Source organism: Saccopteryx leptura, chromosome 2, assembly GCF_036850995.1.
Source record: "Saccopteryx leptura isolate mSacLep1 chromosome 2, mSacLep1_pri_phased_curated, whole genome shotgun sequence".
NCBI classification, from domain to species: Eukaryota; Metazoa; Chordata; class Mammalia; order Chiroptera; family Emballonuridae; genus Saccopteryx; species Saccopteryx leptura.
In genome coordinates, this window is record NC_089504.1 from 338,353,512 (window position 1) to 338,366,542 (window position 13,031).

At 53.7% G+C, this 13,031-nt stretch overlaps 1 protein-coding gene across 6 annotated transcripts in view; it reads left to right on the forward strand.

Annotated features, from left to right (window-relative positions):
• The window catches only part of RHBDL3 (rhomboid like 3), a 61,390-nt gene that overhangs the window by 13,722 nt on the left and 34,637 nt on the right, over nucleotides 1–13,031 (forward strand). For 4 of the 6 annotated variants that reach the window (XM_066363797.1, XM_066363798.1, XM_066363800.1 and 1 more), the window contains one exon: nucleotides 8,502–8,660. The exons of 1 other annotated variant lie outside the window; for it this stretch is intronic. In XM_066363797.1, the coding sequence (XP_066219894.1) occupies nucleotides 8,502–8,660 (159 nt within the window). Of the gene's footprint in view, nucleotides 1–1,938; nucleotides 1,988–8,501; nucleotides 8,661–13,031 lie in introns of those variants that run through there. One more of the 6 variants, XM_066363802.1, reaches the window with a different exon arrangement.

The following is a 13,031-nucleotide window of genomic DNA, read 5'->3' on the forward strand; positions in this document are numbered from 1 at the left end:
GTCCCAGGCATGCAGACGTGAGAGTCATTCACCATGATGGCACCACAAGTTCTGCCTCTGGAAGGTCCTTGAGAGTGCTCGCATCCCTCATTGAGATCTAGGGACTCTCTAGATCAAGGACAGGGAGAGAGAGGGTCCTAGGAGAGAGAAGGGAATTCAGGTGCTGGGAGCTGGGACCAGACATGTCGTTGTCCTGGAAATGCAGTGTGTGCAACTCACACACGGGATAGATGTGAGATAGACGTGTTCCTTTCTCTCTCTTCTGCCTCTCTGCTGCCGGGTGAATGCTGAAGCCCTGGCCCGGCTCCCTGGCCCGCAGCCCCAGGGCAGAAGTGGCGCCGCTGTCCTGGGTGCTGAGCGGGCAGGTCCGCGCTCAGGCAGGGTTGTTCCCCGAGAGCTCAGCTTGGCGGCCATTTAGGCCAGTCACTGATTGCTCAACCTCTGCTGGCATCTCCCTCAACCCTCTGGCCTGGCAGACTCCTCACTTTGCTGGAGGACTCCAGAGTGTCAGCTGCCTTGAGGGCTTGTCACACTCACAAGATCCAGGCAGAAGGCTGGTTTGGAGCCACCAGCAAAGGGACCAGGTGTCACAAAAGGGAAAAATGCCTCTACTATGAGTGCATGCATTTTTCCCGTGTTCCATGGAGTGTTGCTGTGAAAAAGTGCTATAATCCAATAAGTTTGGGAAATGCTGGGCTGAGCAAAACCAGACAGGTTTTTCCACTGTAAAACCTTACCGAGCCCTTAATTTGGTTGTCTGCATCTTGCCCTTCCAAGAGAGTTTCCCAAACTTACAGGTGCACAGAACCCTTATTTCATGCACCATCTTGGGCATGGTGTTCCACAAAACACACACCGGGAAACCCTGAGCCAGTTGTATTTCATATAATTGAACAGGATAGAGAAAAACAAGGAAGACCAAGGCTGGACCAGCCCACGCCCAGGAAGGAACCCTGAACTGTCTCCATTTTGACCACTAACTCGCTTTGTGATCTTGAGCTAGTTCCTTTTGCTCTCTGCACTGGTTTCCCATCCATAGAGTAAGCGTGATGCCTGGCACACGGTCAGTTCTTAGTAACTGTCTGTTAAATGAACGGATGAGAGAAACTGGGGTCTCCTGAACTCTTGAGCTGCAGCACCCTACTGATGGCAGAGCGTAGCCTCTGGGCCCCGGAACCGGTATCAGTCCATCTGCACCGATTACCAGCTGTTCAGACTTGGGCAACTCAGTTCCCCATGTCCCACTTTTCTCCCCTGGAAAATGGAGCCCGTAATAGTACCTACCTCAGTGTTTTTCAACCACCAGCCCGTGGACTGGCATCTACAACCCTCATACATCAGGGTGATTAACTCTTTTGTGGATCAGCACTGGTCTGTGGACCAGCGGTTGGAAAACACCGATCTACCTCTTAGGGTTTTTGTGAGGTTTAAGTGTGTGTGTGTGTGTGTGTGGGGCAATATAATTTATCATCCAAATTGGGGCCATTTTGAGAGTGAAAGGGGCACTGTTAATAATCATGCTCACACAGTTGGCATAAACCAGGACTGTCCCAGGCAAACCAGGGACGTAGGGTGACGCGAGGGTTCAGCGAGGCAGCGCCTGTTGTTGAGCAGGCGTTCCGCATGCACAGCTCCTATGGTGCTGTTCAGTGAAGTTGAGTGTAGAGGACAATGCATGCAACAACACACAGTGGGGCTGCGGCTGCTGAGCCCACCCCTCGGACTCCCCTCTCTACTCCTCTGTGCCTCAGACGTCCCACAGTCCCTGGAACTCTGCAGAGTAGCTTGAAAACCTCTCTAGATCAAGGACAGGGAGAGGGTCCTGGTAGAGAGAGAAAGGAATTCAAGTGCTGGGAGCTGGGACCAGATATGTTGTCGTCCTAGAAATGCACTTTGTGTCGCTCACACTCAGAATTGTTTCTTTCAGCTCTCCTGGACCAAGGGTTATGATTCCGTGACCTGCTGCCCCTCTCCCCAGTGTCACCAGGTGACAGCACAGACCTCCCCCTTTCCTGCTTCCCTCCCCCCAGTCACATAGAGCTGCCTCGCCCTGGCTCCGAATTTCACATCACCCTTTGAGCAAAGATGTAGACTAGATCAGCTGCCCCCATGGCTCTGTGAGTTGGGATTTCCCTTTCCCCACCCCCTATTTGCATACGCTGTGCTGATGTGCTCAGGGGTAAGATGGGCCCCCTTACATCTCCTGGAGAAAGGAGAGTTCCTACCATGTGATTGATGGAAAAACAGAGGCCGAATGCTTAGTGATCTGCCCAAGATGGGACAGCAGCTGGAGGAGGGGTTCTGGCTCTTCCCCCAACTCCTTGTCCCAGATAGGGGGAAAGGGCCCCAAGTGGCAACAATACAGAGACTTAGGTGGGTCCTTTTCCCAGCTTAGGTCCCAAGTGCACTAGGAGGAGGTGCAGGCTGGGAGATGGAACGTATGACAAAGTGTGTGGGGCCCCAGGCTGGGGGTCACTGGCGACTTAGAGGATTAAGGGGCCAGAGGGCTGGGTGCTGGTGGGATTATAGTCCCTCAGAGTCTATCCCCACAGAGCTTCTCACAGCTCTTTTCAAGGCTGAGGCAGGTGGGCGGGAGCTGTGGGAGGGGCAGCCCCTCACTTTGTGTCCTTCTCCCTCTGCCGCCAGCATCCTTCAGGCAGGCTGAGTGTGGACTTGGCCTTCCCCTCCCTCCGCAGCGCTGGGCCCTATTCAGCAGGCAGCTGCTGGGATGCTTCCGACTCCCGACTCCCCACTGGGCCCCTGCCTGCAGCCCCCTTCACAGCCCCATTTCTCTGGCTGGCCTGCCACCCCCAGACCAGCCCCAGTCAGACTGCCTCCAACCACCCAGCCCAGACCTCCTCCCGTCCCGTCCCGAGAGAGCCCCGCTGCTGAGTGCGAATCCAGGGTGTGGGGCTCTGGGAACAGCTTTGGGGCCTTTAGTGCGTTTTTTGTTGTTGTTTTTTTAATTTTTTTAGTGAGAGAGAGAGGAACAGTCAGGGACAAACACAGACTGGAAAGGAGAGAGATGAGAAGCATCAACTCATAATTGTGGCACCTTTGTTATTCATTGATTGCTTTCTCATACATGCCTTGGGGGGTGGGGCTCCAGCTAAGCCAGAGACTCCTTGCTCAAGCCAGTGACCTTGGGCTCAAGCTAGCAACCATGACGTCATGTCTGTGATCCCACGCTCAAGCCAGTGACCCTACGCTCAAGCTGGTGACTGCGTTCAAGCCAGATGAACCCATGCTCAAGCTGATGACCTTGGGATTTTGAACCTGGGTCCTTAGTGTCCCAGGCTGACGCTCTATCCACTGTGTCACCGCCTGGTCGGGCTAGTGCATTATTAACAAGAAAATTAACAAGGAAATTTCATTGGTGTTTGGATCCCCAAAAACTCCAAGCCACTCGTATGATCTCATCGCCCGTAGTTGGCGTTGAAGGAAGTGTGCCCGCAGGGCAAGCTGGGCCCCCGCACAGGGGTGTTCCCTGCTTTGCTGTGAATGAGGAGCTGGACATTGAGTCTGGGTGACCCTGGGCCCAGGAGAGCACTACCCTGTGTATGCCTCAACCCTCCCCCCTACCCATGACCCAAGGGGGCTCTACCCTGCTTGACAGATGAGGTAATTATGGCTCCAGATGGTTCCCCTGAATCACGCAGACGGGTTTTGTGGCAGAGACAGGATTGGGATTTTGCCTCGCTCCTCACAGCCCCTTTAGAAGCTCTCAGCTTCCTTCCTGGGTGACGGGACATGCCTTCCTCCTGTACACATCCTCTCTTGGGCTCTCTCTCTCCGTTGCCTCTCCCCTTGTCTCCCTCTCTGCCTCCCACCTGCCCCGTGCTCCATGCCCACTGCCGGCCTCTGCTCCTGTCCTCATCTTCCCAGGTGTTGAGGGGGTGGGGGGTTGGAAGGTATCCTGTGTCTGTTTGTGGAGCCCAAGCAGCCGGCCCCATCCCCGCCTCTCCCTCCCCATTAGTCACCCTCCTTTATCCCTGAGGCCTCATTATTAGGGTAGCAATGACCCCCATTGTCTGCCCTGTTTGGCCCTAGCACTGAAAGGTAGGGTTTTGGCAGAAAGGGGAATCTCGGCTCGATTCCAGCTCATTCTCTGTAGTCTGCAGCCTGTAATGTGCTTGGGGCAGGACCGGCAGGCCGCAGTGGGGGGTGGGAGCTGGGGGGGCCATAGGGCAGCCCCTGTCTCTAAGACAACAGAGGGAGCCCTGGAGGGGGGAAGAGGAGCAGGTGGTTCTTTGTCTGGAGCTGGAATGAAGGAGAGGGGCACTTGCCTGGTTTCAGCCTCTCCACCCCACGGCCCCCCAAGCCTTGAGGCAGCCCCTGGGATGGGATTGGTGTCTCTGTTCCCATGAAATGCAAAGCCGTTGGGCTTCGTCACCCTGGACTCAGGCAGGAGAGTCATGCTGTATGGCAGACCACTGCCTCCCTGCAGTGCACGTGGGGTGGGGGTGGAAGGTGGGGTTTCCCAGGACTCTGAGCCTCTTCCTCACCCCCACCCTCATCCCCCATCAGCCCACCCAGCTCGAGGGCCATGTGGAACCAGGCCAGTGAGTCCCCCATGGGAGGGCGGGAGGGGCCCAAGCACCAGAGAAGGAGGCCCTCCCTGGCTGACACTCCAGGCTTCGCTTTCATGTCTGAGCAATTAGGTCAGATGATTACTTTCTGAGGATCTTTCCTGCTTTAAAAATCTCTGTTTAAGGCCTTGGCTGGTTAGCTCAGTGGTAGAGCATCAGCCTAGTGTGTGGATGTTCTGGGTTCAGTTCCCAGCCAGGGCACACAGGAGAAGCGACCATCTGCTTCTCCACCCCTTCTTCTCTCCCTCCTCTCTCTCTCTCTTTCGCTTTCTCTCTGTCTCTCTTTCTCTCTCTCTCTCTTTTTGTTTCTTTCTCTTCCCCTCCGCAGCCATGGCTCATTCGAGCACATTGACCTGGGTGCTGAGGATGGTTCCATGGAGTCTCCACCTCAGGCACTGAAAATATCTCAGTTGTGAGCATGGCCCAGATGGGTAGAGCATCGGCCCCAGATGGGCTTGCCGGGTGGATCCCAGTTGGGGCACACGTGCGAGTCTGTCTATCTTCCCTCCTCTCACTTGGAAAAATAAAAAAAAAATCTGTTTAGAGTGGGCCTATGAGAATTCTGGAGCCCCCTCCTCTTCCTAGATCAGCACTCAGCTCTTTCATTCTTAAATTTTGCTTCTGAGCAGCAGGGCAGCCTCGTGGCCAAAGGTGTGTGGCAGGCAGTGGTGAACAGAGGCAGTGCTGAGCGGCCTGGGAGTGGGGCCCCGGCTCTGCTGACTGCTGCTGCGGTGCTCATTTTCCCGCGCCTGTTTCCTCATCCATAACGAGGGGGTAATAATAGGACCTACTTCATATTGTTGTTGTAGGACATCAAAGAAATGATATACATTATGTGCTTAGACCAGTGTTTGGCCCCATGAAAACACTCAACAAATATTAGGTGGGGTTTTTTTAAATTTATTCATTTTAGAGAGGAGAGGGAGAGACAGACAGAGAGAGAGAGAGAGAGAGAGAGAGGGAAAGAGAGAGGAGAGACAGAGAGAGAGAAGGGGGAAGGAGCTGGAAGCATCAACTCCCATATGTGCCTTGACCAGGCAAGCCCAGGGTTTCGAACCGGCAACCTCAGCATTTCCAGGTCGATGCTTTATCCACTGCGCCACCACAGGTCAGGCCAAATATTAGGTATTTTTATTCTTAAAGGTCTTTGTGGAGCAGGAGTAGCTGAGTTTTCTAAAATACTCTATCCTGGGAACCACATAGGTGTTATTCCTGAAACCTGGTGTTTGGGGTTGAGGGTGGGGACCCACCCAGGGTGGGGACCCACCCAGATTTTTTTTTTTTTGTATTTTTCTGAAGCTGGAAACGGGGAGAGACAGACAGACTCCCGCATGCGCCCGACTGGGATCCACCCGGCACGCCCACCAGGGGCGACGCTCTGCCCACCAGGGGGCGATGCTCTGCCCCTCCGGGGCATCGCTCTGCCGCGACCAGAGCCACTCTAGCGCCTGGGGCAGAGGCCAAGGAGCCATCCCCAGCGCCCGGGCCATCTTTGCTCCAATGGAGCCTTGGCTGCGGGAGGGGAAGAGAGAGACAGAGAGGAAGGAGGGGGTGGGGGTGGAGAAGCAAATGGGCGCTTCTCCTATGTGCCCTTGCCGGGAATCGAACCCGGGTCCCCCACACGCCAGGCCGACGCTCTACCGCTGAGCCAACCGGCCAGGGCCCCCACCCAGATTTTTTAAGTGGGCCTCCTTAATAGAGGGCCTCTCTCGTTGAGTTCTGGGGAGAACTGAAATAGCCGTGACTGATGCCTCTCGGCCGGTTCTCCCGGATTGCCATAGAAGTGTTGCATACAGAGCAGCCTTCCCAGAATAATCTTCACTGACCTTATCTAGAAGGGGGAACTGTGGGTTTGGCCTTCTGGGCTCCCTTGTCATGCACATGTGGGCATCGCGGTGTCTGATTGCCCTTTTTTTTTTTTTTTTTTTTTTTTTTTCTTTTTCTTCATTTTTCTGAAGCTGGAAACAGGGAGAGACAGTCAGACAGACTCCCGCATGCGCCCAACCGGGATCCACCCGGCACGCCCACCAGGGGGCGATGCTCTGCCCATCCTGGGCGTCGCCATATTGCAACCAGAGCCACTCTAGCGCCTGAGGCAGAGGCCACAGAGCCATCCCCAGCGCCCGGGCCATCTTTGCTCCAATGGAGCCTTGGCTGCGGGAGGGGAAGAGAGAGACAGAGAGGAAGTTGCGGTGGAGGGGTGGAGAAGCAAATGGGCGCTTCCCCTGTGTGCCCTGGCCGGGAATCGAACCCGGGTCCTCCGCACGCTAGGCCGACGCTCTACCGCTGAGCCAACCGGCCAGGGCGCCCTGATTGCCTTTTAAACTCTCAGCAACCTGTGAGAAAGCAATCAATGAGCAACTATGTGTCGCAATGCCCAACGAAAAACTAATGATTGATGCTTCTCATCTCTCCATTCCTGTCTGTCTGTCCCTGTCTATCCCTCTCTCTGTCTCTGTTAAAAAAATAAAGTGAGAGGAAAGTATGTCAGTTCTATTTTGCTAATTAGAGTTGGTTCTAGTAGGGCAGGAAGGTTTCTTGGCGTCTTGGTCTCTAATGTTAAAGATAGTGGGTTAGGCCTGACCTGGGGTGGTACAGTGGGTAAATGGGATGCTGAGGTTGCCGGTTTGAAACCCCGGGCTTCCCAGGTCAAAGCACATATGGGAGTTGATGCTTTCTGCTCCTCCCTTCCTTCTCTCTCTCTGTCTCTCTCTGTACCCTCTCTAAAATGAATAAGTAAAATCTTAAAAAAAAAATTTTAAACTCTCAGCAACCAATGAAATAAATAAATAAATAAATAAATGAACTACAATCTCAGCAACCCACTGCAGCGTCTCCAGGCTGCAGAGAACTTGCGTGGGGAAGCGCTTGTGCCCAGGAAAGCTCTCAACATCCACAGGAGATGGTTAGCATCATTTCCTAGCAGGGTGGGTGCTGTGGGGGGACCCTGGGTGGGTTCTTCGAGGAAAGGGGGGCTGTGGAAGAGAAGCAGAAAGGTGATGAGTTTCTCTGGGAGAGACGAATAAAATCTTTTTCTAAATGAAAACTGATGAGACGTCCTTGGAAAATTAGCACCCTTCTACTCATCTGAACCTGCACTGTTTATTCGCCCAACAAATCTTGATCGAGTGCTGATTTTGCCGGGCTCCGTGCTCGGTACCAGGGGTGTGTTGTGACGCCGCCTTCGAGGAACTGGCCATCCAGTGAGGAGTCAAAAGTAAACAAGTGGAGAACACTGTGGGGTCGGGGCTGAAGGTCTGTCCAAGGTGCAGCGTGTGTCTGAGGGGAGCCTTCCTGGAGCCCAGGGCATCCGAGGAGCTGGGAAGGGTGAGTCGGAGTCTCCCGGGGAAACCAGGGAGGAAGGCATCCTGGGCAGAGGGACCCGTGTGTGCAGAGCTGCCGAGGGCAAAAGGGCGATGCCAACAAACAAAACACTGAGCGCTGCCTTTGGAGAGCCCTGTCCTGCCATGCCCTGCATATGGGTGCGGGCACAGGAGGGCAGCAGCCGGATGCCCAACTGGAGACCAGGCTGAGCTCCCTGCTCCTGGACCTCGAGCATTCCCCGCCAGAGCCTCATCTTCCTCTGCTCCTCGCCTTCCCATTCCCGCTTTCCTCTCGGCTGGGGAGCAAGTGTGGACAGGAAGGGATTTAACTTCTCTGAGCCTTAGGTTCCTTATCCACCCACCAGACGTTGGATTCAGTGATCTTGAAGGTCTCCAGGGCCCTCTAGGATTTTAAGTGGTTGTCCAAGCCCCTGGAGGTCTTGGGAACATCCCAGACTGCCTGGGCCTCTGTTGGCAGAGGGCTGGGGACAGACGCCAGTGAGTGGTGATGGAGATGGGGAACCTGTGGCAGTGCTGAGAGGGGGATGGACGCCCTCTGACGCCCTGCTTGTCTGTGCTTCTCCCTCAGTGTGACCCTGGGAACACGGGCTACATCAGCACAGGCAAGTTCCGCAGTCTCCTGGAGAGCCACAGCTCCAAGCTGGACCCGCACAAAAGGGAGGTGCTCCTGGCTCTGGCCGACAGCCATGCGGATGGGCAGATCAGCTACCAGGATTTTGTCAACCTGGTGAGCGCTCTGGGGCCCTTGCCGCTGGGAGGGGCCTTCCTGGGGGTTGTGGCTTCCCTTTTGTTTTTTATTTGTTTTTTATTTTTTTCATTTTTCCGAAGCTGGAAACGGAGAGGCAGTCAGACAGACTCCCGCATGCGCCAGACTGGGATCCACCCGGCACGCCCACCAGGGGGCGATGCCCTGCCCCTCTGGGGCATCGCTCTGTTGCATCCAGAGCCATCCTCAGCGCCCAGGCCATCTTTGCTCCAATGGAGCCTCGGCTGCGGGAGGAGAAGAGAGAGACAGAGAGGAAGGAGAGGGGGAGGGGTGGAGAAGCAGATGGGCGCTTCTCCTGTGTGCCCTGGCCGGGAATCGAATCTGGGACTCCTGTATGCCAGGCCGACGCTCTACTGCTGAGCCAACTGACCAGGGCCTGTGGCTTCCCTTTTGGACGATTAAAGCCCACAGTCTTGAAAAAGTCTAGGCTTCAGCAGGATATCACCAGGGACCCAGTTTCTCTAACTCTCAGTTCTGCATTCTATCAGCCCATACTTGGGGAAGCCCCTGGCGATTCCAAACCCTCCTAGTGTGGCAACGAAGTGGCTGCAGCTGTTCCAGCCCTCACACCCTCAGGCCTTACCATTCAAGAGAGACAGGGACTCTTTTTTTTTTTTTTTTCTGATGAACATGTCTTTCTATTTACTTAGAGCTTTGATTTCTTTCATTGGATTTTTTTTTAATTAAGTGAGAGGCAGAGAGGCAGATAGACAGACTGACTCCCGCCTGCAGCCGGACCGGACCTGGTATCCACCTGGCAAGCCCCTACAGGTTGATACTCCACCCATCTGAGGCTGCTGCTCTGCTGCTCTTTCCAGCGCTGAGGGGAGGCCATGGAGCCGTCCCCAGCACCTGCGGCCAACTTTGCTCCAGTGATTCAAGCCATGGCTTGTGGGAGAAGAAGAGAGAGAAAAAAAGAAGAGGGAGGGGTGGAGAAGCAGATGGGCGCTTCTCCTGTGTGCATTAACCGGGAATCGAACCCGGGACTTTCCCATGCCAGGCCAGCACTCTATTGCTGAGCCAACTGGCCAAGGCCTCATTGGCATTTTGTGGTTTCAACATAACATACTTTGTTGTTAGGTTTATATCTAAGTATTTTAGTTTTGAAGTTTTAAAAAAAGGTTATCGTTTTTAAATTTTTTCATTTCCACGGGTATATTTCTAGTACATGGAAATCTAATGGGCTTCTTATTTTGTGTGTGTGTGTGTGTGTGTGTGTGTGTGCGCGCGCGCGCACACGCATGTGCCTGTGCTCTCTACTTGGAACTTCCTTCTCTATTTTATCATTTATTTTTATTAATTGGATTTATTGGGATGACATTGGTTTGCAAAACCATTCAGGTTTTAAGTGTACCATGCAGTACATTGCCATCTGCACCCTGCACTGTGCACCCTTTGCCCCAAACAGTCTCTTTCCGTCCCCACTGTCTGCCCCACTCTGCCCACCTCCACCTTGCCCCTACCCCCTTTCCCTCTGGCTGTGGCCACCCTGAGGTCTGTGTCTGTATGTTATGTATCTATGTTTTTTAGCTCATCCCTTCACCATCTTCCGTCCAGTCCCTAGCCCCCGCCTCCCCAGAGGGACTCTTGTTGTGGTTAGTCCCGCACGAGGGATTTCCTCCCTTCTGTTGGCCCAGGTTGGGTCATTTGGGATGTGTAGATTGACTCAAACCAATCAGTGCCCACCTCTGGAGCTGGAAGTGGGGACAGTTCCACCGAAACAGAGGGCGAGGAGTGGAAGGTGGGAGGTTATCGTTGGCAGGAGAGGAGCTGGGAGTAGATGTTGGGAGGATCGGGCCAGACCTCTCCAGGAATAGTGTGGTACACGAGCTCATCAGACCTACTGGCAGATGTCTTGCATTGTTGGAGGGACTGGAGACCGGAAGCCCATGAATCGTGCCGACGGGTCTGGTGTGTTAGAGTAGGGACTTCCCCCTCACTGGAGGTACTGCTGGGTTATTACTAGGGTGACATTGGGCTGGGGTGAATGGGATTAAGCGGGAAGCCTTTTACCTGCCATGGGATGGCTGGGATGTCCCTGGAAGCTGCCTGAACTAACAGGATGTTTGCAAGGCTGGACTCTGCTCTTGGATTCCCTGTTGAAGTGGAAACAGAGGCCTCTCCTCTGTCACCATGGAAGGGATGAGAGTGAAATGACTGGTGTGAAGTTCCCTGGTGTGGGTGATGGGGGAGCCAGTACCACTCGTACCTGTCACTGGGCCAGGTGAGCGCTCTGATGTGGATGCCCAGACTTTGAACTTGTATTAATTGCCTCTTGGCTGAGGACCTGCCTTTGCCCAGAGGTTAACATGAGTGCAGGGAGCAGTGGTAGGGCTTTAGGATTCTCCTGCTCAGAGTGGGCCCAGGGGGCAGACCTTCCAGAGGGCAGGGCCCGAGCTGAGCTCTGGGGGGTGGGGCATAGGCACTGGAGGTGAGCCCTATGACTTAGAGAGCCCAGCAATGCCACCGGAGACCAGGCCCAGGGTTTGAGCCTGCACAGGCTCCTTCACAGCCCCAGCGCAGGCACGTTTGCCGTGTACCCCACTCAGTCGCAGGGCAGAGTGAGGGCATGGTGAGGCCCATGACATGCTTCTCTCCAGCAAGTGGTCCGTGGGGTCCTCTGTGTGAACTCACAACAGCAGTTTGCTTATTCCTGTTGGGATATCTACAAGTTCTGAGCTGGGGTGGCCAGCTGTAGCTTGGATTCATGTGAGCAGGGCTGCCCCGGAGACCATGACTGAGAAGGGGTAACGAAGGGGGAAGCTCTGAATAGGACAGGGAGCTCAGGGCCTGGAGCCAGGCAGACCTGGGTCCCACCCCTGGCTCCGCCTTTGCCGCTCACTGGGAAAGCTCCTCTGAGCCTGGGTCTTCCCATTTGTAAAAATAAGCCAAAAGATACCTTCTTTGGGGTTGTTGCAAGGATTAAACAAGATGAAGTATTTGAAAGACTTTGTTGTCTATGGTAATGTTCTTCCAGCAGGTGAACTCTGCATCTTTCGGGATGCAGATCTTTCTCACCCCCACCGAGGCAGGATGAACCAACCTTACTCAGAACCCCACAGTGCTTTGCAAGGCCTCTCTTATAGCACAGACCACATTATACAGTGTGTCCGTCAAGTCATGGTGCACTTTTGACCAGTCACAGGAAAGCAACAAAAGACGATAGAAATGTGAAATCTGCACCAAATAAAAGGAAAACCCTCCCAGTTTCTGTAGGATGATGTGGCAGCATGTGCGCATGTGCAGATGATGACGTAACACCGTGTATACAGCGGAGCAGCCCACGGCCATGCCAGTCGAGATGTGGATGGTACAGAGGAAAGTTCAGTGTGTTCTGTGGCTCGCTAAATTCAAATCCGTGACCAAAGTGCAACGTGAATATCAGTGCGTTTATAATGAAGCGGCACTACATAGGAATAACATTACTCGGTGGGATAAGCAGTTGAAGGAAACTGGCAGTTTGGTGGAGAAACCCCGTTCTGGTAGGCCATCAGTCAGTGACGAACCTTTAGAGGCTATACGGAATAGCTAGCTAAGGAGCCCTAAAAAATCTGTCCGTGAGCCCACATCGAACTGCACTGAATAGGTATGAAACTGGAAGAGTTTTCCTTTTAATTGGTGCAGATTTCACATTTCTATCATCTTTTGTTGCTTTCCTGTGACTGGTCAAAAGTGCACCATGACTTTACGGACACACTGTATTACAGCTGAGTGGCCAGGGTTGTTATGTATGGGCATGCAGGATGCCTGGCTGAGGGATGAATAGGGACTGAAGCCTGGCCTGGGCTTTGTTCACCAAGGCCTGGGATGGCTGCATCCATCTGGAAGAAGAGGACCCCTTATCTCATTGGCATAAAAGTAAAACTTACATGGATTCCACAGTCAGGCAGGTCTGGATTTGAATTCTGACTCTGTGATTTACTAACTAGGGATCCTCGAGATATTGTTCTCTCCAAGCTCTGGTCCCATCTTTATAAGTGGGGATAATACCATGCACCAGAGAACTAAGATGACACCCTCTTTTTATTTATTTAGTTTTAAAATTCATTTTAGAGAGGAGAGAGAGAGAGAGAGAAAGGGGAGATAAAGAGAGAGAAAGGAGGGAGGAGGAGCAGGAAGCATCAACTCCCATATGTGCCTTGACCAGATGAGTGCAGGGTTTTGAACCAGCAACCTCAGTGTTCCAGGTTGATGCTTTTATTCACTGGGCCGCCACAGGTCAAGCGGACACCCTCTTTTACTGCTGTTACACCGCTGTCTCTCCTTACAAGCTCTGTGAGGCCCACGACCGTGGCTTCTGCTGCACCCGGCACAGTTGTAGGTACACCCAGG